The sequence below is a fragment of the Miscanthus floridulus genome, chromosome 16, assembly GCF_019320115.1.
Source record: "Miscanthus floridulus cultivar M001 chromosome 16, ASM1932011v1, whole genome shotgun sequence".
Lineage (NCBI taxonomy): Eukaryota > Viridiplantae > Streptophyta > Magnoliopsida > Poales > Poaceae > Miscanthus > Miscanthus floridulus.
In genome coordinates, this window is record NC_089595.1 from 13,548,352 (window position 1) to 13,573,181 (window position 24,830).

Sequence of the window (24,830 nt, forward strand, 5' to 3'; positions counted from 1 at the left end):
GCCGCCATTAGCGTTCTCCTCCCCCTTCCACAAGAAAGATCTCCTTATTTTGTCGATCTTTTTCTTAGCCCAAGCGGCCAGAGGAAACACTGTCAGGTGGTAGGTTGGCATGGAGGAGAGGACAGAGGTTACAAGAGTGAGGCGTCCTGCTCTGTTTAGCCATCTTCCTTTCCATTTGGGTAGCCTATGCCCAATACGGTCTATGAGAGGTTGCACATGGATCCTTTGCAGTGTTCTAATGTGTAGTTGCAGTCCCAAGTATTTGCATGGGAAGCCACCTCTAGTACCGATGAAAGGTGCCAGGACTTGGTCTAGGTCGACGTCTGCACAACCGATTGGATGTACTGAGCTCTTTTGTAGATTAATATGTAGTCCCGAGAATGTGCCAAAAAGGCTGCAGGATGATTTTGATGGCTTCTACATCGTCTTTTGTGGGGCTAACGAAAAATGGCCGCATCATCTGCATACATTGAGGTTCTCCATTTTGCCGCCGTGATTGGTAATGGGGTGAGTATCCCCTGTTGGGTTGCTAGGTCAAGCAAACGTTGAAGCGGGTCCATGGCTAGGATGAATAGCATGGGTGAAAGCGGATCCCCCTGGTGGACGCCTCTTGCATGGCTAAAAGTGGCCCCCAGTCGCTTGTTCAGCATGGGTGTCGAGGTGGATGTACGTAGGAGGATGGATATCCACTCACACCATCGTTGTTCGAAGCCCAGAGCCTGTAGAGTCTCAAGCAAGTACCCCCAATGTACCATGTCAAAGGCTTTGTGGATGTCTAGTTTCATGAACAAAGCCAGAATTTTCTGCTTGTGTAGTCTTTTTACCACGCCCTGGACGTACAGAAAATTATCATGGATGCTTCTGTTTTTTATAAAAGCGCTCTGGCAGTTCGATACAAGGGAGTTGAGTCGAGGGGCAAGTCTGTTAGCTAACACTTTGGAGAAGATCTTTACAATGCCATGGACTAGGCTAATGGGTCAAAAATCAGTAACTCTTGATGCATCGACTTTTTTGGGTAGAAGGATAATGGATGCCGAGTTTAGCCATTCAAAGCCTAGGGCATTCAATGTGAATAAACTGTTCATTGCCGCCGTAACATCATCTTTAATGGTTTCTCAACAAGCTTTGAAGAAGGCACCCGTGAAGCCATCCGGTCCTGGCGCTTTGTCGGAAGGCATTGAATATATAGTTTTTTTTATCTCTTCCTGGGAGAAAGGCACCTCCAGATCGGAGAGATCATGTTGATTGTAGCCAAGGGATTGCCAGTTGATTGTGTAAGTTCTCGGCACCGTGGAGCCAATGTGGTTTGTAAAATAATCTTGTATCACCTTTTCTTTATCTTGGCGCGCCACCGCAATTCCCCCATCCGTATGTAGACAATGTATGTAATTCTTTCTCTGTCGTGCATTGGCTCTACTATGGAAAATTTTTGTGTTAGCATCTCCACATCGGATGTATGTTAGCCTCGATCTCTGTCTGATTCTTGATTTTTCAATAGCAGCGAGGCCAGTGCTATGGGATTTGAGGCGGCGACATAGGTGAAGCTCCATGGCAGTGAGCACCCTATGCTCTTGGGCTGCTTCTAATTGTAACAATACTTCTTTTACTATGGCGAGCTATATCCTCGTATCCCCTATGTAAGGAAAATGGACTCTAGGCCCATTTACTTTGGATTTTGGTGTTTGATGACCAACACAACCAAACTGGACTAATCAATTTGTAAGTGTTTGTTTTGTAGTCCAACAGGGTGCAAGACGTGACTTGGACGAAGGCGACGTGATGATCCGATGATCAACACCTTAAGCAAGACCTTAGGAGCACCAGAAAAGACCCAAAATATCAAGCAAAGTCCAAGCATGAAGATAGGAACCAAGCCGTATGCAAGATCACAGAGAAACGAGCTCGCAGATGCGACCAGACGCAAGGACCGGACGCTGGACCGGTGGCTCGATAGACAGGTGACCGGACGCGAGGACCGAATGCTGGCGGCAACCGACCGGACGCAGGAACGCAGCGTCCGATCGATTATAGTAAGGTTCTAGAGCGGCAAATCTGTGACCGGACGCGTCCGGTGGTAGGCGACCGGACACTGGCTAGCGTCCGATCAGTAAATTGTCAGCTCAACGGTCGGGACGACTGGACACGTCCGGTCAGGACGATTCAGCGTCCGGTCAGTAGCAGTTTCGCGGGAATTTGACCCCAACGGCTACTTTCTCAGTGGGGCTTATAAATACAACCCCCAACCGGCTATTTGAGGGGTGTGGAGCTGAGGAAACATACCAAGAGTGTTGATACACCATTTGAGTGATCTCCACATGCATAGTGCTTAGTGTTTTATTAGGTGATTAGCATAAGTGCTTTGCGAAGTGCTTAGGTTGATTAGACCACCGCTTATGCGTTTGCTCTAGGTGTTTGCCTAGTGTTTAAGTGAGGTTTGCATACCTCTTGCCACCCCGTGCTTGTGAGCACAAGTGTTGTACATCGGAGGAACTTGAAGTCATGCGAGATCACACCAACCGTGTTTGTGGTGTGGCCACCACCGTGTACCGAAGGGAACAAGGCCCGCGGCGTTTCGGCCAGAAGCTTGATAGTGAAGACGGCAGGGAGCATCCGGGAGAGGCTTGCCGAGAGGCACATCGGAGACCCACTTGCGCGTGGGGAAGGCCCGAGGCTATCCACGGAGTTACCCGACCAGGAGCTTGGCCCTTGCGAGGGATTCCTTGCGAGGGGCTCCAACGAGGACTAGGGGGAAGCTTGCGCGCTTCTCAATACCTCGGTAAAAATACCGGAGTCATCGACGGGAGTTTGCATATCTCTACCTTGCTCTTTAGCTTCCGCATTTATATTGATTACTTTACTACGTTTGCGGTAGAGATAGCAGCACACTAGCAAAACCATAGTTGCACATCTAGATAGCCTATCTATTGCATAGGTTTTGCTAGGGTTAGAAAAAGAGGTCATAGTTTAGAGTTAGAATTTTAAGTTGCCTAATTCACCCCCCTCTTAGGCGTCACGGTCCCTACAATTGGTATCAGAGCCGGTTGGCTCATATTTGGACCTTTGGCTTAACCGCCGTTGAGTCGACGCTATTTTAGAGTGGTTGGGATGGATACCGCTAGGCCTCCACAATTTGACGGCACTAACTTCCCATACTATAAAGCTAGAATGGCTTGCCACCTTGAGGCGGTTGATTTGGGTGTATGGAGAGTCACTCATGACGGGATGAAACCCATCAAGAATCCTAAAAAACCCACAGAGAGTGACGAAAAACAAATACATTTCAATGCTAGAGCTAAGAATTGCCTGTTTGAATCCTTTAGCATGGATGTGTTTAACCAAGTGTTCACCTTAAATACGGCAAATGAAATTTGGTTAAAACTCCAAGAGCTCCATGACGGCACAAGTAATGTCCGTGAGCAAAAACATTGTCTAGACAAGCAAAATTATGATTCCTTTGCTATGAATGATGATGAGCTTATTCGTGATATGTATTCTCGATTGAATCTAATTATCAATGAGCTCCATTCAATAGGATTATTAAAGCTAGATGATGCAGACATCGTAAGGAAGATCATCTCCATTCTACCACAAAAGAAATATGCAAGCATCATCACCATCCTTCACAACATGGAGAACTTGAGCACCATGATCCCGGGCATTGTCATTGGCAAGCTAGTGGCATTTGAAATGTCACGTAAGATGGGTCAAGGAGAAGCATCTTCATCAAGCAAAGGCAAAACTCTCGCTTGTAGTGAGAAGAAAAAATAAAGGGCAAGAAAGTTGAGTCAAGCTCAAGCTCAAGCTCCTCAAGTGAAGAAGAAGATGAGGATGATGATGATGATGAAGATTCAAGTGATGATGATCAATCTTCCTCCTCCACCTCTGACCTTGATGAAGAATCAATCAAATTAATCAACAAGGTGGAGAAGATGATCCAAAGACTCAATGTCAAGGGTGTGCCCATCCAAATTCAAGATCTCATTTTCACCAATCAAAGAAACGAGCAAAGAAAGAGGGGATGCTATGGATGCGGCGAGTTGGGGCACTTTATGGAAGTTTGTCCAAACAAGCCCACACCCAAGACAAAGAAGAAGGCGTGCAAGAACAAAGCCCTCACAACAATAAGGTCATGGGATGATTCTTCAAGTGAAGAAGAAAACCATCACAAGAGGAGAGGTCACAAGCACTCATCATCAAGCTCTTCTCGTGTGTGCCTTATGGCACGAGGTAACGAAAGCTCATCCTCTAGTGAGAGTGATAGTGATGATGATTTGCCTTCTTACAATACAATTGTGCAATAAAATCTTAAATATGCTAAAGTTTGTACTAGTCAACAAAAGAAGCTCAAAACTTTAAAAGAAGAGCTGGGTAGTTCACAAGAAGCATACAAGAATTTGCTTGAACAATATGAAAACTTTGCAAATCTCAATGTTGAACTATCTACTAAAATTGAGCAACTTGAGGCTAGTGCAACAACAAGTGCATGCACAATTAATGATAAGCAACTTGAAAAGAAAAATTAAAAATTAAAAAAAAGTTAGCTAGCTCACAAAATGATTATCAAAGTTTGCTTGCTAAAATGGAAATCATGTGCAAACATTGTGATGAGCTAACAAATAAAGTTGCTAATCTTGAGGCCGTCAAAAATACCCCTACCAAGGCATCTAAAAGAAATGACATAATTAAAAAGGATGCTTCTACCTCTTGCAATGATTTATGTTTAGACTTACCTTTGTGCAACCAAGCTTGTGTTGAGAAAGTGATTGTAGATACATGCACACAAGAGGTTGCAAAAGAGAATGGGCAACTCAAGTAAGAAGTAGCTCGCCTCACCAAGGACTTGACTCAAGTGAAAGGCAAGGCGAAGCAAACCCAACTTCATCAAGATAACACCGTCAAGAGAGTGAAGAAGCTTGATGAAGGACAAACCGTGATTTGCTACGTGTGCCACAAAGAAGGCCACAAGTCCTATGAGTGCAAAGTGAAGAATGGGAGAGGAGCAAAGAAGAAGAAGAAAAAGCAAACAAGCAAGCTCTCCAACACCTACACCAACAAGGTGGACAAGAAGGCCTCCACACCTTATCTCTTGAAGAAGAAGAAAAATGACAAGGTGGTGGCCATCAAGGTGAACAAGCAAGCCAACAATGGGGTCAAACGCTTTTGGGTGCCAAAGGAAATCATTTCCAACATGAAGAGCACCAAGAAGGTTTGGATCCCGAAAGGGAAGTAAGAAGTCCGTCAGACTTCAGGGAATTTGGAGACTTGGCAAAGTGTGGGTGCATTTCATGGGGTGCATCATGATGGACAAAGTCATTGCCAAGTAGGTTAGTGAATACTATGGATCCAAATTCCCCTTCCCATGTTAGGTAACTAGATGTCATTACTTTCAATTAGCATTTGTTTCAATTGGTATTGTCTTTCAATTGGTATACTCTTAAAGCATCTAGTTATCTTTTATGCCTAATGTTTGTATTTACATGCTTAAATATTTTGTCATGCATTCAATTGGTATATCATATGGTAGGCTTGCTCGGTTTCATTATCAACCCTTGGAGCAAACCTACATGGTTTAAAATTGTTTAGAAACATGACACATAGCTTGTTTTACAATTAACTATCTAATATGTGCCAAAGTCCAAATTGTAGATAATCTCTCCCAAATATCATTTTTCAAGTGGTATTTTGATACTTAAATCAATGTGCACAAATTTTACAAGTATTCAACACTTGTGTGCACAAATTTAGGGGGAGCTTAATCTACAACTTGGATGCTTTGAGACTAACACTTTTTCAAATGGTATCAATTTTTTCAAACTTATCTCATGTGTAGTAGTCTCATTGTAAGGAAATTGGAGTCCCCAGAGTTAAGCATAATTCTTTATTTAGCATCATCATGTTGATCTCATTTCATATTTATATGCTTTCTCTATGCATTATATAGATTAAACTCTCTTGTGCAATAAATTGCTAATTATGCATATGCTTTGCTTTCTACCATATGTATGCATACATTTAAGGGGAGCTTAGTCTATATAATGTGAGAGTCAAATTTTGTGATCCACTTCATTCTATACACAAAGGATCATGAAATTTGACCCTCTCTTGTGCTACTAATGTCTTCCTTTTCGGTGTTTGATGCCAAAGGGGGAGAATTTGAAGGACCAAAGGCAAGCATCAAGTTGATGTCTACAAGTGGTAATGGTTCAAGAAAGGGAGGAAAGTGGATTATGGATTAGACTAAGTAATGGTAAAATTAGTAGGAATCCATAATGACACATAGGGACTTTTGTAAGGACAAGATGGTCTTCGATTGGTATCTAAGTAGGATTTTCTAGCATCATATAACCTTGCCCTTTGCATGGCATCCTAGCAAATAGGTAGTTTTTAAATTTCAAAATCTCTATCATTTGCTTGCTTTGGTCGTGTTGTCATCAATCACCAAAAAGGGGGAGATTGTAAGAAAAATGGACCCTAGGCCCATTTACTTTGGATTTTGGTGTTTGATGACCAACACAACCAAACTAGACTAATCAATTTGCAAGTGTTTGTTTTGTAGTCCAACAGGGTGCAAGACGTGACTTGGACAAAGGCGACGTGATGATCCGATGATCAACACCTTAAGCAAGACCTTAGGAGCACAAGAAAAGACCCAAGATATCAAGCAAAGTCCAAGCATGAAGATAGGAACCAAGCCATATGCAAGATCACGAAGAAATGAGCTCGCAGATGCAACCGGACGCTGGACCGGTGGCTCAGCAGACAGGCGACCGGATGCGAGGACCGGACGCTGGCGGCAACCGACCGGACGCAGGAACGCGGCGTCCGATCGATTACAGTAAGGTTCTAGAGCGGCAAATCTGTGACCGGACGCGTCCGGTGGTAGGCGATCGGACACTAGCTAGCGTCCGATCAGTAAATTGCTAGCTCAACTGTTGGGACAACCGGACGCGTCCGGTCAGGACGATTCAGCGTCCCGTCAGTAGCAGTTTCGCGGAAATTCGACCCCAACGGCTACTTTCTCAGTGGGGCTTATAAATACAACCCCCAACCGGCTATTTGAGGGGTGTGGAGCTAAGGAAACATACTAAGAGTGTTGATACACCATTTGAGTGATCTCCACATGTATAGTGCTTAGTGTTTTATTAGGTGATTAGCATAAGTGTTTTGCGAAGTGCTTAGGTTGATTAGACGACCGCTTATGCGCTTGCTCTAGGTGTTTGCCTAGTGTTTAAGTGAGGTTTGCATACCTCTTGCCACCCCGTGCTTGCGAGCACAAGTGTTGTACATCAGAGGGGCTTGAAGTCTTGCGAGATCACACCAACCGTGTTTGTGGTGTGGCCGCCACCATGTACCGGAGGGAACAAGGCCCGCGGCGTTTCGGCCGGAAGCTTGATAGTGAAGACGGCGAGGAGCATCCGGGAGAGACTTGCCGAGAGGCACATCGGAGACCCACTTACGCGTGGGGAAGGCTCGAGGCTATCCACGGAGTTACCCGACCGGGAGCTTGGCCCTTGCGAGGGATTCCTTGTGAGGGACTCCAACGAGGACTAGGGGGAAGCTTGCGCGCTTCTCGATACCTCGGTAAAATTACCGGAGTCGTCGACGGGAGTTTGCATATCTCTACCTTGCTCTTTAGCTTCCGCATTTACATTGATTACTTTACTACGTTTGCGGTAGAGATAGCAACACATTAGCAAAACCATAGTTGCACATCTAGATAGCCTATCTATTGCATAGGTTTTACTAGGGTTAGAAAAAGAGGCCATAGTTTAGAGTTAGAATTTTAAGTTGCCTAATTCACCCCCCCTCTTAGGCGTCACGGTCCCTACACCCTATCTTGTCTTTCTTCCAGCGCTTGATCGCTTTTGCCACACGCGCCATTTTGATGTGCAATCGCTTCATAGGAAAAGCCAAGGCGACCGGCCTATTCCAAGAATTAAGGACAAGATCTTGAAATCCTTCCATCTTTGTCCAGTAATTTTCGAAGCGGAAGGACGTGCTCTGATGGTGGTCAAGCTCTCCCTGGAGTAGCAGCGGGGTATGGTCCGACATGAGCAATGGGAGGGAGTGTAAGAAACACGCGGGGAAGAGCAGGTCCCATTGGGGGGGTACATAGTAGTCTATCAATTCTAGTGAGCGTCGGGTTCTCCTGTTGATTGCACCAAGTGAAGCGGCGTCCATTTAGCTTGATTTCTTTGAGCCTCAAATGATCGATCGTCGCTCTGAATGCCCCCATGAGGCGCTGGTTTAGGTTGGAGTTGTTCTTGTCTTCCACCTGGTAGATGAGATTGAAATCTCCCAGGATGAGCCATCTATTGTGGACTGGCGGTGGAATGTTCTTCAATTCTTGGAGGAATTGAAGTTTGGCTGCCTCACCCTGCGGGCCGTATACCACCGTAATTTGCCACCTTGTTCCATCGGCCCTCATGTTGATCTGCGCGGTTATGGCGTTCAAGGTAAGTACAATGTCGGAGAGATCGAAGTAGTCTTCATTCACCGCAAGGAAGACGCCTCCTCGAGTCTGTTCCGCCGGTAGCACAGTATAGGAGTTTACAAATTTTTGTCCGACTGTGCACCACATTCTGATCCATAACTTGCATCTTTGTTTCTTGTAGACATACGATGGTGGCAGCAGTGGTTCTCACTAACTCGCACATGGAGTCCTGTCGTGCTCCGTCATTCAAGCCCCTGACGTTCCAGTTAAGTATCTGGCAATTCAACTGTGCCATAAGGAAACCAATTGGGCCCTTTCTAATAATAAACTGAGGAGGGAGGCAAGCAGGACGCCCTCTGTGGCTGTGATACAGGCAATCATCAGTAAGGTAAAGACACGGGGGCATGCATTCTTGAGAGGTGCAAATTGGTGTCGCCGATATATCTGAAAGCCATTGGCTGTCGGCAGAGCGATAGAAAGCAAAAGTTTGCTGCTCTCAGAGTTGATACTACAGCTAACTACGAGGTGAAGGGTGCAAGCAGTGTGGTGGGGAGGCGACTGTAGGCCTCTGGCTGTCGCCCCGCCCAAGCACCATAGCTGGACACTTGTAAAAGATGTGGAGCTCCATGAGCTCCCGTAGCGATGTACGATTACTAACATAGTCCAAAGATGTACCCCTGAGATTCAGCAGCTATCTAGGCGTACGTGGTGGCCAGCGGTGCCGCCGCGTTGAGGCCACACAAGGCCGTCAGCTCCTTGGCGGCGTCGTCGGTGAGCAGCCCCTTGAACAGGTTGAAGTAGCGCAACAACGCCTCGTCATGGCCGAGGCCTTGGATGTCGAGGATGCCAAGCTTTTTCATCAGGACCTGCCTGGCCTTCGCCTGAGTGTCACCCCTCGGCCAGTTCTTGGCCGCAATGCGCACGCTCCTGCGTGCCGGGACCGTTCCCCGCTTGCATCGCTGTGGAGGGCTGGGCTGGCGCACTAGACCCTGCAAGATGGGTTGAGGCAAAGGTAGGGAGATCCCTTCTAGGAACTGCGACACCCCCGCTGCAGCGGGCGTTGTGCTCTGGCCAGCGGCGTCTTGTACCTCCGGAGTGCTGGTGTGACAGACGCTGGTCTGGTGCTGCTGGAGTCCATCCGGCCCGCGACGACGGCGCGAGCAGTTGGTGGCCGTTCCGCGGGTGCAGCGTCTGGAGTAGACGAGCCCGGGGCAGAACCGCACCACCTGGTTGCTACCAGCCGGTTGCGCCTGCTTCCATTGTGGGGCGGGGACAGCAGGCCGCCTGGAGTAAACTCGTCCCGTGCGGAAGCGACGTTCAGCAGCGAGGTTGTGTGATCGCCGCCGTGTCGCGTTGTCGTGGTCGCTGACGGGAGAACCTGCAGTTCATTCAGGCAAGAAAGAGTCACAGTAGTCGTCAGCGGCTCCGAAGATGAGACGCTCGGTGGTGCGGTCTTGCACTGCGCTGGCGTTCGGCTCCCAGGATGGTGAAGCAGGGAGCGGAGGGGTGAGAGGCTGATCATTGAATGGACTCTGATTAGCACGAACCTTGGGGGGGCTTGGTGATGGATGATGGTTGTCGCCGTTTCCACCGTTGAAGTCAGGCGACTTGCAGCGTTGGCGCGGTGACGGGGACTTGGAGCGTGTCGTTGTGGTCCTTGGCTCCGAGCGCGCGTGCCTGTGCGGCCTCCGGTGCGGCGTCCTCTTTGCTCTAAATAGCATCAGCTCTAGCTCCATCCTGAAGATGCTCTTGCAATTCTGAGTGCCGGGGGGGTGGGGGGGGGGGGGGGGGGGGGGGGGGGGGATCTGTCTGAAGATCAGATTGTTCCTGCTCATCCAAATAGCCCAACAGTGAAGGATAATGATCTCCATAAAGAACTTCTGGTTTATTTGAATTCTGAGCCATTCCATGTTTTGGATGGGGTTCAGGCTATGGTTGACTTGAAGATTAAGTAGGCTCCAGCTTTCAGTAGCAAAAGGGCAGGTAATGAATAGGTGCTCAATTGTTTCCTCCATCTGTCCATTGCATAGGACACAATTGAAGTCATCAAGGGCCATATTTCTTCTTTTTAACATGCTTCTAGTGTTTAGTCTGTCCTGAAGAATGAGCCAGAAGAAAACTCTGTGTTTATTTTGACAGGAACTTCTCCAAAGCCACCTGGATGCTGCGTGGATGTTGTTGTGGCCACTGAGCTGTTTGTAAACTTTTGATGATGCAAAAAAATTTGATCCCCAGATGTAACCCCAAATGTCCTTGTCATCAGATAGCTGTAAAGTGTTTATACTTTGCTGGAGCTGCAGGAACTGGGAGTAAGCTTCTTCAGAGAGTGGCAGGTGGAAAATGTCCTATAAACTTTCAATGCTTTTGGCTTCTGCCACTGTTACAGCTTTGTTCTTGGCAAAAGAGAACCGCTCCGGGTAGTTCAACTGGGGGGATACAATCATCCCAAATGTCTTGCCAGAGAAGACAGGTTTTCCCATCATTAAGCTCAGCCCTTGCTAAACCTTTGAATTTGTCCAGCTGCTTAATAACATCCTTCCACCAAAAAGAGCCTTTGTTGTTGGTACCTGGGAGTCTTTCATCTCTGTAATATGATTCCCAGACCAGGCTAACCCAGGGAAGATCTTCTCTGTTGAAAAATTTATGGAGAAATTTCATTAGAAGTGCTTCATTTTGTGTCCTCAGGTTTAGAGCACCAAGACCACCTTCTTCTTTGGATCTACAGACTAAGGGCCATGCTGCAACTGCTGGCTTTTTAGAGTTCATATCTGAACCTCTCCAAAGGCAATGTCTCCTATATTTATCAATTTGCTCTACAACTGTGTCTTAAAGCTTGAAGATGCACATGGCAAAGGTCGGCATTGCTGTAATCACAGAATTAGTCAACTGGAGTCTGCCTGCTTGGTTGAGATAGGAAGATGCAGCTATGAGCCTTCTTTCACACTTGCTGACCAAAGGAGAGAAATCGATGATTCTAGGTTTCTACAGACCAAGAGGTAGGCCTAGATAGGTAAATGGGAGGCTCCCTTTTTGACAGTTAAATGTTCTTGCTAGATGATCAAGTCTTTCCTCTGAGATGTTGATAGGTACCATCATAGACTTGTTGTAGTTCACCTTCAACCCAGTTGATGAGCCAAATGACTGCAGCAGGCCCTTAAGGGTTAAGAGTTGCATAGCTGAAGCCTGCATAATGATGGGGGTATCGTCTGCATATTGGAGGATTGGGAAATCTGAGGAATAGTTTAATGCAATTGGCAGATTGATTAGCCCTCTATCTTTGGCCTTATTGAGAATTGATTGTAGGAGGTCTGCTGCCAGTACAAACAACAGTGGAGAAAGGGGGTCCCCTTGCTTGACTCCCCTTCTGCAATGTACTGTTTTTCCTGGTATACCATTGAGCAGGACAGATGAAGTCCCTGAACAGCAGATTGCTCTAATCCAACCTTGCCACTTCTGACCAAATCCTTTTTTTCATGATCTGCATGATTGCTTCATGCTCCACTTTATCAAAGCCTTCTCAAAGTCTAGTTTTAAGATGATCAGCTCTTTTTTGGACTTGTGGCAGATATGAAGATATTCAAGAGCCCAGGCTATGCAATCATGTATGGTCCTTTTTTTGATAAAACCATATTGGTTCTTCTGAATAAGCTGTGGAATGATAGACTAGAGCCTATTAGCTAGGAGCTTGGTTATGATCTTCATTGAGGAGTTGAGAGAGATGGGCCTAAAGTCATTCACTCTAGAGGCCCCCTCAATTTTGGGTATGAGGGTGATATAGGAGGAATTGATGCTTCTTATGCATAGAGATCCCTGGTGGACGGCTTCACATATGTCCTAAAAGTCCTGAGCAATGAAGGACCAGCATTTCTTGATGAATTCGTTGTTAAAGCCATCAGGCCCAGGAGATTTGTCAGTTAGCAATTCTAGGATAATGCTGTTAATCTCTTTAGCACCGAAATCATCCTCCAAGGTACTCAGATCAAGGTGAAAGGTGAGCAGGTCCTCTAGGTCAAAATCCATACCCATGAATTCAGAAATTCCCAGCCTCTGCTTAAAGGCATCCCAAATGAGTTCTGCCTTCTGATTATGTTCAGTGATAGGGATGTTATTGTCATCCAACAGAGATGCAATTGTATTCCTTCTGTGTCTTACAGTGGCATGTGCATGGAACAGTTTGGTTCCTGCATCACCCTCTCTGACCCAAGCAACTTTGCTCCTTTGTTTCCAGTAAGCCTTCTGCATCCTGAGAAGAGAGACCAGCCTGTCATCCAAAATATTTCTGAAATTCCATTCTTGAATACTTAAATCCCTGAGCAGTTCCATAGTTTCAAAGAGATAAATGAGGGATTTGACATGCTTGATGAGCAGGCTGAGGGAGGAAATATTGGCACTCCAGGTTCTTAACACACTCTTCAATTTTTTAAACTTAGCTGTCAATCGTCTTGCTGGTTCTTGTGGTTGGGTGGGTGCTGTCCAAGCTTGCTGCACAATGTTTTTGAAGTTGTCATGCTGAAGCCAGAAGTTTTCACATCTGAAAATCTTTGCTGCAGGAATTTCAGTACTGATCTCAATGGAACAGGGCCAGTGGTCAGAAGTTTCCATAGTTAGAGACTTGGCAACTGTGTTGGGGTAGTTCAAAGTCCAGCTTGGGGAGGAGAAGAACCAGTCCAATCTTTCTAATAAAGGTTCAGTTTGCTTGTTGGACCAAGTGAATTGCCTTCCTAGCAAAGGGATTTCAACTAGCCCCAGTGTACTAATGGCGCCATTGAAAAAGAACATTTCCTGAACACCAGCTCCGTCCTTATTTCTATCTTCAGGTCTTCTAATGAGATCGAAGTCCCCAATTACCAACCAGTCTAGGTCCTCAGGCACTTGAACATTTTAAAACCAATTGAGGAACTCCCTTTTTTCTTGATAGGTGCATGGGGCATAAACTGTTGTAAGCATCCAAGTGGCCTCATTCATCTTGGAAGAAAAATTGATGGATATCACAAACTCTTTCTGGAAAGCCAAGTCTCCTCGGAATAAGTTGCCCTGCCAAACAACTAGTATACCTCCTGAGGCTCCATTAGAAGGAAGGTAAAGGTAGCTATCAAAGTTGTGAGGACAAAAATTCCTGATGAACTGGATGTCAAAGGACTGCCTTTTAGTTTCTTGAAGACACGGAATGTTGCAACGACTTTCTTGGATTTTATCCCTTATGGAGTTCCATTTTTTATCAGAGTTTAAACCTTTGATATTCCAACACAAATTTTTTTAGAAATGCTTACTATTCATTAAACCAAATGGGGGAGTTGAAACAAGGGGAAGTAGAGGTCTAGCCTCACTTCAACACACAGAGCAGCAACAAAGGAGAAAAGCAAAAGCTAAGTCCAACCCAAAAGGAGAGGGCCCAAGAAATTAAGACTAGAAAAGTAAAAGGGCAACGAGGCCACAGCATACAAAAGGAGATAGAAAAATATGGGTTCCAATTGGTAGGCAGCACCAAAAGCAAGCAGGCCAAGCCTTTTAGTCTTCTGCTTCATCCTTGTTGTCATCATTCTTCTTGGTCTTGCCATTGTCAGCCTTCTTGTTCTTGGGGGTATTGGCACCCTCCTTCTTTCTGCCAACCACTCCCACTTCCTTTTTCTTCATGAGGTTGTCATCAGTAAGCAGTTCTGGGTCAATCTGAGCCAGTTCCATACCCAAGTTCCTGATAACTGAGCTTGGAATGATTGGGGGTTTGCTGGAGCAACCAATGCAATTTGCCTTCCCACATGAGCTTTGCTTGAAGCCTTCGTTTCTGATTTTCAGTCTACTACTTCTCCTAACCTCTGAGTCAACCAGGTATTCTTTGGCCTTGGCCTTCCTGGAGCTGCCTGAACCACTAGGAGAATTCTGGGCTGGGCCCTCCATGCTGATGTCCAGATGGTCATCTTGAAGTTGGAGTTCATCCTCCTCTATTTCTTCTTCTTCAGCAGAAATGGGCTTCCAAAGTGACAGGTGGGAGCAGCAATTATCAGGGGAGGAGGTAGAAGCCTTTGGAATGTCTAGGGTGCTAGTTGGACCAGCCAAGTGGAGAAGATTGCTAGCACCAGACTATCCAAAATCTTTGGCACAAGGAAAGTGAGATGGGCTTGGAGCAGGGAAGCAAAGAAATCAGCCCAAGCCTTTGGGACTTCAACTGTGACAGAATTCTCTCTGCAGATCTGACAAGCCTCCAGTGGCCAGTTTCTTGTTCTGAAGGACGAACTGATGATGTTCAGAATTGTCCTCAAGGAGCTGCACTCTTCCTAACTGAAGGTTGTTCTGCACAACTGGCATACCCAAAAGGTGAGGATCTTGTGCCTGCAAATCATCATCATCCATTAATGCTAAATCAGCATCTTCCATAAGGAGGTCATCAGGGAACTCTTGGGGAAAGATGATAGCTTGGTTATCAATTGGATCAACTGGGGGCACATCTTCAGGTTCTGGTGGAGCTGGCTGAGCTATTTGCTGTTCGACTTCTTCATTCATGTGTTCCCAGTCAAGCTCCTGGTCTTGAATTGGGGCAGCAGCTGGGGGTGGATGGATGATCACTTCTTCTGGATCTTCAATGACTGGCTCCTCATTAAGGTCCTACTGGAGTACTGGCTACTGAATGTTAATGATTCCTTCTTCTTGCTGACCAATAGCTGGCAAAGCATCAGGCCAAAAGTTCTAGTTTTCAGCTTGGTCAGGTAACTGCTGGTCTGCTTGAGGGGGTTGCTGCCCTTGGTTCTGTCCCTGATTCTGCCCCTGTTGTCCTTGATTCAATGCAGGTGGGTCCTAGTTCTGCATTTGGAAAGGTCCTGGTCCCTGCTGTCCTAAACCAAAAAAGTCATAGGGCAACTGTCCAAAGTTCTGAACATTCTCTGGAACTTGATCTTCATCTTGTGGTCCTGCCCCCAGGAGTTCTTGTTGGACAACTTCACACTGTATGGTCCAGGAGTCACCCTCCATGCCCTCAGTTTCTGAAAAAAAGATGAAGTGAGGAACTGACTCCAGGTCAACCACTCGACCTTTGACAAGCAACCTTGTTTTATGTTCTGGATCATAATGCCATGATAGCATTCTAGCAAATGGACCCAAGGCTATGTCAATGTATTCCTCTTTGACATAGTCAAAAGGAAAACCTAGAAGCAGCAGCCATACTTCTCGATTTAAAAAAGACTCGCCTCCAGTTACGGCCTTGATTGTGCCTAACAAAGGAAATGGATATATTTCCGAACTGATGTGGACTGTTGAGAACAAGACTGTCTATCAGGAACTCTAGCAAACTTAATCAGAGCCTGACCAAGGTGACTACGCTGGATGGTTATGATCTGGACCCTTGCAACATCCGCAAAAAAATCATCCAAGACTGCTATGACATTTTGGAAGTTGAGAAGATTACCCGGGAGAGGCTGGATCGTTGCGATTGCCCAATCTTCATTTCTTGGGATTGGTCTGGAGCTAGCAACTGCACGAACCATGAATCTCCTGTTCTCCACATGCTGAAGGTGCATTCCACGTGGAATGAAGGGTGCAGGGTCAGCACGTTGAAAGGCCATTTGCAGTGGAGGAGAAGAGCTTTGGCACTGAGGAGGCAGCGGCAATGGATTTGAGCTGGGGTTTTCTTAGCGCTCTTCAGACTGTGCTGAAATAAGCTAAGGGGGATCAGAAGTTGAAGGGGCGAGGCTGAGTTGCAGAGTGGGAGTTACATGTCACTGACGACGGGGTGCAATTGCTATGGGGCCCTCTTGTCATCGATTCAGGGGGTAAAACCCAAGGCACAGTAATTTGTTGGCTCGGGGCACTCGCACGCTGTAAATGAGAGGCGGCGCAATCCGCAAACGACTCAAAAACGGGCGGCTTGCTCGAGCCAGACCCGGAAGGGGCATTGAACAGGTTAGGCTGCCCGAGAGTATCTTTTCCTTTATCTGCCTGAGTAACTTCACCCGATTTGCTGCTCAACTGTCTACTAACTGGGCAATTGACCATGACATGTCCCCAATGCAGGCATGCATGGCACTTGACGGGAGCCTTGCAGAAGCGCCTCTCATGGATAGTGGCCAGACAACGGGAGCAAATCCTTGGCCCCAATTGTCTGAATGGAGAGACACACGAACTGGACCAAGAACCGTGGCCGAGGACTGACGAACTGTCTGAGTCCGGTTTTGCTTGCTAGGAAATTTCAGCAGATTAAAAACAGAGGAACGAGCATGAAAGCCAGGCACAGAAGGAGGAAACTGCAAACGCTTGAATACTGGAACTCTGATGGGGATGGCATTGGCCCCAGAAAGGGGCGGTTGGTTGAGATCAAGCCCAGAAACATTTGGGGTGCCTTTTGATTTCTGAGCAGGCTGCCAAGAACTCTCTTTTTCAGACCTGAACTTTTTTCACTCCAGTTGCCAATTTGGACCTCCATTGTTCCAGAGATGGAAAAACAACTTATAGAGGGAGCACTCAAAGGATCGGAGCTTGTAAATGCAGTGGCCAACTAGGTTGGAAGAGACGGAGAAGCGAAAAACCCGATTGCCCAACGCAATCACCCCAAACTCAGAAGCCGAGCCACCAATGGTGGTCTGAAGAAGCAAACTCACAGAGGAAGAGCAAAGACGGAACTTGCAACGACCGAAAGACACCACCAGAAAAAAAAGAACGGGACGAGGAAGAACTAGAAATCGGAAGGCCAAGAGCATGCCAGAGATCAAGCTGGAAGGCCAAACCCGGGCTGACATCAAGACCGTGGAGCTCCATGGGGACGCAGCGGCAAGGGGCAGAGCCGCTTGGAGGGATCCCCGTCGATGGCGGCAGCTAGCGCGGTGGAGCGCCATCGGCGAGCTCCAGGGGCGGAGTCGCCGTGCATGAAGGGGAGAGCGGCTTTGCCATGAACGCAGCGGAGTAGCCGTTGATGGGGGACGCCGCGAGGAGCGCAGGGACCCCGCACCGGAGCACGGCGGCGTGGAGGGAGGCCACCAGCGGCAGGGCTGCTTCGTGTCCAGCGGGAGCCGAGCCGGCGGCTGGTGAATTCCTTTAATATAAAAAAAATGCATTCTGACCCACAGATGATTCTGATAAAAAGAACACATTTAACTTTATGATTACTATTTTTCATTCCATCCATTCTTACTCCTATCAATACTATAAGTTCCCACAACAACGTGCGGGATATCATCTAGTTTACCAAGCAACGACGTGCGCGATTCATGTTTGCGGAAAATTGAAGAAGATAGCTGGTCCTTACCATTCGTCCAGCCCATTGACATGTCTATACATTATATCTATATGGAACTAACTAGACTAAGGCCGTGTTCTCCTCCACTCCGCGGACGGAAGCCACCTCAAATGGTCTCACGTGGACGATCGTTTTTGGCTAGCCAAGCACGGAGCTGAAGGCGCTTTTGCATATGGAGACGGAGCCGAAGTTGTTTTCGTGTATGGACACGGATCGGCGAAAACTGGCTCCACGTGAAGCGCTCTGACTCCGGCCGCGGAGTGCGTGCGGAGGAGCCGCACCAAACAGGCAGTAATTTTATATCTCCATCCAAGCAGTTGCAGTTACCAGATGTTTTTGGCATCGTCCTCAAGAATTGCAGTATGTAGAGACCGAACAAATTCTCTTGTGGAGCGACTGCGACGCCGACCAGCTTGGGCCCCGCGTACAGCATCGCCCGGTCTCCGACGAACCACGTACAGATCCTGCTCTGCCTCGCGAGCTGACGGACGCTGATGAGGCCGTCTACTTTGAGTCCTGGCACAAGGCAAACACCTCGGATCGTGAAGAAGCCGGGTATCTGTATGTTGCCGATCTTGGTGATGGGCATCGTGTTGCCGTCCTCCGCCGCCACCGCTCTCAGCCCCGCCGGCGCGTCACGGAGGTCGGAGAGGAGTCTGGGATCGCCCACCATATGGACACTGGCACCTGAATCCAGCTTGAGCTTTGGCCATGGCGGTGGCGAAGAGCTGCTGCCATCGTCACCTGCAGGTGCTGCTGACTCCGATACGGATGCAATGTAGGCATACGTGTCGATGTTTGCCGGCGTTCCTCTTCCACCCGCCACGGCCGGATTCAGCGACGGCGACGAGAGATGCGAGCGAGCTACGGCGCGGATTCAGAGCCATCGTGGACGAGCAGGGACGCGGCGCCGCTCGCTGGCTACTCGATCTTGCTCCCGTTCGATTTGGTAGACCGTGATGGCAATAAATATATACTACTACTCCATATCTGATATCTCTCGTCGGACTCACGTGCTGTCTTCCCCTCCGTGCGGGAACCAAGAAAGAACAGAGGCAGATGGACGCTGAGTGCGGGCCCGCTGCGTCAGCCGCACAGACGGAGTGGGCGAGCGCGGCGCTGAACTGGGCCGACGTTGGACGACGGCCCGCCAGGGTGAGTGAGGACGCTCGCAAGTCAAGTCGCAACTAGCTGGCTTGCAGGCTGCGATGTTGGGCTGCAGTAGGCGGAGCGGCAGGTGGGCTTGCGTCCGTTGATAGGCCGGTAAGAAAAGGACAATGCCCAAGAAAAGAAAAGTGTCGTCTGCTAAAAAAAAGTGTCGGCCAGATTCTTCTAAAAAAAGATGAAATTGGATTTTCGGGGGAATTTTGGAATAAAAGATAAATAAAGAATTTAATTTGAAAAAAACTTTTATTTCAGTTTTTTTTAATATGATGGATTTCATCCTCTTTTTGAAGCAAACGGTCGAATATTCCCCTATTCCAATGAAGCTTGCCCAGGAATTAAGGGCTGATTGATTCGTGACTAAAATTTATCATGCTAAAGATTTGGCAAGCTAAAGCTAGTAAAAAAATTGCCATAGATTTGCCAAGCCAAATGTGAGAGATTGGCAAGTTTTGGTAGCCAACCAAATAATAGCCAAAATTATGGCTTGCCAAATCTTTACTTTGGTAAATTTTGGAAGCCAACCAATCAGGCTCTAAAAGAAACAAAATAACTAGCGCGTAGTGCCCGGAAGTCCAGCCTAGTCCCGCGTCCGGACACAGCTCTGCTGCACCCTATCCCGTCCCTCGTTAACAAAGCGTCTGCCACGCCCACATAACAAGGGAGACTGCCCGCTCGCCACGTCCACAGGGGGTCTCAACCTCGTCATGCTCACGTCACCTCCATAGCCAGGGTCTGCATCTCCATCGCGCACGGAGATGCCACAGCTTCTGCAACAGGACCTCTGGCGGGGCCAGCGGAGGTAGCATGTCGTACGGAATGGGCTGCGTGCACTAGCACGGATGTGGAGCGCTACCGCCAGCTTACAGCCGATACCACCATGGCTCTTGCACTAGCTCTCTCTTCCTCGCTAAACAGCTCCATATTGAGATCTACTTTTGCAACACTCGAATGAAGCAATTAAAACATACAACTAAAACAGATGGAACATACACTTACAACATACATTGTAACATATGGAACATCCTGATAGAATACTTGCAACATACGTTTGAAACAGATGAAAAACATATGGAACATGTTGTTGCAAAATATGTGTGAAACATATACAAACATCCGGATCAAAACGCTTGCAACATACGTCTCAAACAGATAAAACATTTTGAATAAACGTATGCTGTATCATACACCGGTGGGTCACACAATCCAACCAAATTATATGGTGCACCATGGAGACTTAGCCAGCTGGTAAAAAAATCTAGCTCAACCCACCTGATGAGCCTCCATGGTTATGAAGTCCTCTGTTGGATCATACGATGCACTCCAATAACCATGGCGACAAGTCATTAAGTCAAGTTGGACATTTACCTCGAATGATCTGCCGAGATCACGCGGTCCTCTGCTGAATCATATAACATAACACAGTAAGTCGGCCAACTATAAACGAAGTCTAGCTTAGCTTCACCGAATGAATCGCCAAGGTCATGAAGTCCTCCAGTGAATCCTATGGCGCCCACTTCGTTACTAGGCTGACATTTCTGCAGATGATCCGCTTAGGGTCAACCCTATATATTATTTGGTGCACGTTCCAGCATTGTTGATGGAAACACTACGTAAAAATTGAGCCACGCCTTTGGTGTGAATGTACTCAGGAACTGAAACCGAAGTGACGATGACGATCACTCTCGAGTCTGAACTTGGTTTCAGCAGAGCAGTGCATGACCCGTGAGGCATTATAGCAGGAGTCCATCCATCCGCCGCTGATGCTGGTAGTGGTGACCACTCACTAGTCACTACTGCATGCATCCATGATGCTCCCAGCAAGCATCCGGGTCGTGTGGGACTGATCTGATGGGCACGGAGATTCCACTCTCATCAGGCAGGCCCTTGCTCCATCGACGACAACAGTTCACAGTCACACACACTAGTACCCGATGCTCGCGTCCTGCAGCAGCGACTGCTGCGCGATGCTCCATCGATTCCATTCCAGCTCGCGGCAAGCAATAATTGGCGGGCGCCACCAACAGTCCTGCTCTGCTTCTGCTTCGCCCACTGTTTCTCGTTTTCACGAGTGGTTGGGTTCCCGCGAGCCGTCGTTCTCGTCGTCTGATCCGCATGCACATCCGTGATCACTGCGCCCGTCCGGCAATCTCTCTGATTGATGCCGTGCGGATTGTTACGCAACCCCCATCGTCGCCTCGCCGATGTGGCAGAGATTCTGATTCGGCAACGAAGTGTTCGTCCTGCAGATGAAAGTGACGGCAGAGGATGGCATTGATGCAGTGATTTTAATTTAATCTGTAGCTGGTGCTGCAACCTCTCTTCTCTCTTTCCTGAGTGAGCAATGGGAGGAACAGCGAGCACGCCTGGCCACCTGCAGATTTTTTTATCTGACTGAACCTACCTCTCAAGTCTGAACTGTTGGCCCTGGACTCTGCACACCTGATCTGATCAAGGAGAACTCGACCTGATCAGCTAATCCTAAACTGATCTCAACATCCCTGACTTCTTTCCTGCCTGCAGTTTGATTAATTGGTTGGTTGGTGCTTAACAATTAGCATAAACTGCGCAGAGTTTGAGTTATATTAATTTGTGCCTCATCATCCCCTTGCATCTATCGGTCTCTGTGTTTCTGATGAAAAAGACAAACTTATTCTTGCCACGATATGAATATGATGGCGACAGACAGACAGCGAGCTACTCCTCGCTCGCTCAAAGTAAAGTGAAATTACTGCAGAAAAAATCCCTTTTTGTTCGGTTCCTGCACCATTTGGACCCTTTCCCTCCAAAAGACGGAGAGAAAGTGAGAGGGAAAGAGAGGCTGCTGTGTCTCCCTATCCATATTCCTGCTCCCAAAGCAAGCAGTGGTGGTCCCTGGCTCGCCCGCGTCCATTCTTTCCGGCCACCGGCTGCCGTCCCCCACTCCGCCGCCCGGCCTATTTATACCCCTCCTCGCCCTCGCCATAACCTCATCACAAGCAAGGCAGCACAACTCCTTCTTCAGTAACACAGCAGCCCCTGCGCCCTTCGCCGGTGATCCACTCGACCGAGCATGTCTTGCTGCAGCGGCAACTGCGGGTGCGGCTCCGGCTGCAAGTGCGGCAGCGGTTGCGGCGGGTAAAAAATCAGATTGCTAATCCTCCTCACATCACAATCATATCGTATACATATTGATGACGAGCAGATGATGATCATATATGTTTGAATGCGTATGTATGATCCATCCTCATGCATGCAGCTGCAAGATGTCCCCTGACGTGGAGACCACCGCCACCGTCGGCATCAAGCCCATGGTGCTCGCTGAGCCCACCACTAAGGCCAGCGCCGGCGGGTTCGAGGTGGCCACCGAGGGTGGCGGCTGCGACTGCAACACCTGCAAGTGCGGCACCAGCTGCGGCTGCTCCTGCTGCAGCTGCAACTGAGCCAGCCGCGATGGCGCACGAGGAGGAAGGAGACAACCACCCCCCAGCGTACTAAACTATGTAGCGGCGTCTAAATAAGATCCTGTCAACTGCGTGCACCGCCATTATTCATGCATAGTCGCCTGCCTCGTCTCCGTCTCCTGGGGTTCATCTCAACGTCTCGCGGTTTGACGATGCCGTCGTCGTCTATCCTCCTATGTCCGCCTCGTGCCTGATTTAATATATGTGTTTTTCTGCATTACCTGTGTCTCTGTTTGACTGACGGCCCCATGCGTCAGAGTCACTGCTTGCTTCTTGCTGTGACTGACGAGAACGAGATGCTGCAAAAAAAAATCTGAGAACCTATTTACAGTGCTACAAAATCTGAGATGAACAATATATATGTGTGTGAAACAGGGCTGCATCACTCAAAGTTGGTGCTAAACAGTAAGGCATTCCTGCGAGAGCTCTAACCAGAAGTCCATGCGTCATGGCAATATTGTTAATCTTTTTTTACATTTTGGAAAAGACAGAGCGCTCGGGCATGATTACTGTTAGAAGAAGAGGGGAAAACAGGAACAAAACGAAAAACAGAAAGCTACTAGCAACTAATGGCGCTGCTGCGCACGAAGGCAAGGCCAAAGACCAGCACTGTTGGTCTCTGACAAGATTTTGCAGAATGCAGAGTACCCTGAAATCTGGAACATCAACATGACCAGCTACAGTCAGGCTACTGTTCTTGATTTTCTCTTTTCCCTTAGATAACGGAAAATTGATATCTAAGTAACTGAGCCCAAAAAAAAGGATATGAGTATCTTTTTCCTCTTGGCCAGCACAGTTAGTCTCAGACAAGATTTTGCAGAATGCAGAGAGCCCTGAAATCTGTAACATCAACATGACCAGCAAGAGTTTTCAGGCTACTGTTCTTGATTTTCTCTTTTCCTTTAGATAATCGAAAATTGATATCTAAGTAACTGAGCCAAAAAAAAAAGGATACGAGTATCTTTTTCCACTTGGCCACCACAGTTAGTCTCTGAAAAAGATTTTGCAGAATGCAGAGTACCCTAAAATTCAAAGTATCGACATGACCAGCTACGTTTTCAGGCTACTGTTCTGGATTTTCTCTTTTCCTTTAGATAGCAGAATATCGATATCTTTTTTAATGAAATAATGGAATGGTGATATCTAAGTATCTAACTGAGCCAAAGAACAAAGATATGAGTATCTTTTTCAGTTATGGTCTGAACTCTGAACAATCTTGCAAACTTGAAATGTGTTTTTGTTTTTTCTTTTTCGGAGAGAGATAGAGAGAAACAGCTCATAATATGCTTTCACTTGAATGAACCTAAGAATAGACAGAAAGAAAAAGTGAAAGCGGAAATAGATGAAGGAAAACAAAAGTTGCAGAATCTGGGATGGGCATGCAGTCTAATCATAGTGGTGTATACAAACCATCAGCCTGTTCGGTTGGCAGGTTCGTTTCATTGCCGGTTCGTGAAGAAGTACTGCTGGCTGGTTTGTGTGAAAGAAAAATACTGTTCCGGCTGAAAATTTACGATCGTTTACGACAAGCCACAGCCAAACGAACAGGCTGCCATATTCTGTGAGCACCTCTCTCTTTAAGTCAATTGCGCACTTGTATAAGTGCTATAAAGATAAAGATGATTATATACCCTTTCTGTAGAGTACAGTAATTTCAATAGTCCTCTGAGTCACATTCATTTGATAATAAAAAAAGTCACCTCTGTCTTGTTCTTTTCGCTCTATGTTCAAATTGAGTTTCATTTTTTGGCACGAGGGAATCTGGAAAAAATATACTTAAAAAGAGGGGAAAACTCCGCAAGAGTTTGTATTGAAATCCTTCAGCTTCTCTGCCTTTTATCACCGAGTATGTAAGCACAAAAAAAAATAGATTCAATCGGTTGGCACTTTCACAGTTCCTGTCCGATGTATGATTGTCATATGCTGATCCTGATGTCATCAGAAAGGAAATAGGATGACGATCTTGAAATGCCACTAAAACAGAGTGGAAATCCCTCGCTCAGTTTTTTATGCATAGCTTAACGAACAAGTTTAAACTGGAATGGTTAAGATTGAGGTCATCATCGGCAGTTCAGTACCAATTCAGGTACTATGACTTCTGAGCAGCCTCATCGATCAGTATTATACTCAACATGATCCGCAAATAGTCAAATATCAAACAATTCCCTTGCTATCATGGTACTGCTAGCATTGTTTTCTATCCAACGACGTCACAAGAACCACAGCCAACGCATGTTGCAAGCTAAGATCCGCCAGGATATTCCCGGCGATTCATTGGCCCCGGCATACACAGACTAATATTTCACCTCATTGTATACTGCTACACGTATGGGTGCGTATATTGTATACAAATACAAGTGAGTAGTCCACTTGCTACCCTCGAATAAAACTACGTCTGAACTTTTCATGTATGTCATGTGTGCAAGTAGTGCCATGTATTATACAAAAATATTCCGGCCTGGGGATTGACCTGAGGTTGTCTTCATCCAATCACCAGCTGCACGAAGAAAATGGCTTAGCTCGATCTTGTACTGCAGTCTGCAGGTGCCGGTGCTCCTGTTAATGGTCA

General features: G+C 47.1%; 2 protein-coding genes across 2 annotated transcripts; one reads left to right on the forward strand and one right to left on the reverse strand.

Moving 5' to 3' along the window:
- Positions 1-12,268: 12,268 nt before the first annotated feature.
- Positions 12,269-13,036, reverse strand: LOC136510303 (uncharacterized). Its single transcript, XM_066504804.1, has one exon. It carries the CDS (start codon positions 13,034-13,036, stop codon positions 12,269-12,271), a length of 768 nt encoding a protein of 255 aa, XP_066360901.1.
- Positions 13,037-21,776: 8,740 nt separating this feature from the next.
- Positions 21,777-22,478, forward strand: LOC136513343 (metallothionein-like protein 2C). Its single transcript, XM_066507338.1, has 2 exons — positions 21,777-21,935; positions 22,057-22,478. Exons 1-2 carry the CDS (start codon positions 21,871-21,873, stop codon positions 22,238-22,240), a joined length of 249 nt encoding a protein of 82 aa, XP_066363435.1. The 5' UTR covers positions 21,777-21,870; the 3' UTR covers positions 22,241-22,478.
- The last annotated feature ends 2,352 nt before the right edge of the window (positions 22,479-24,830 follow it).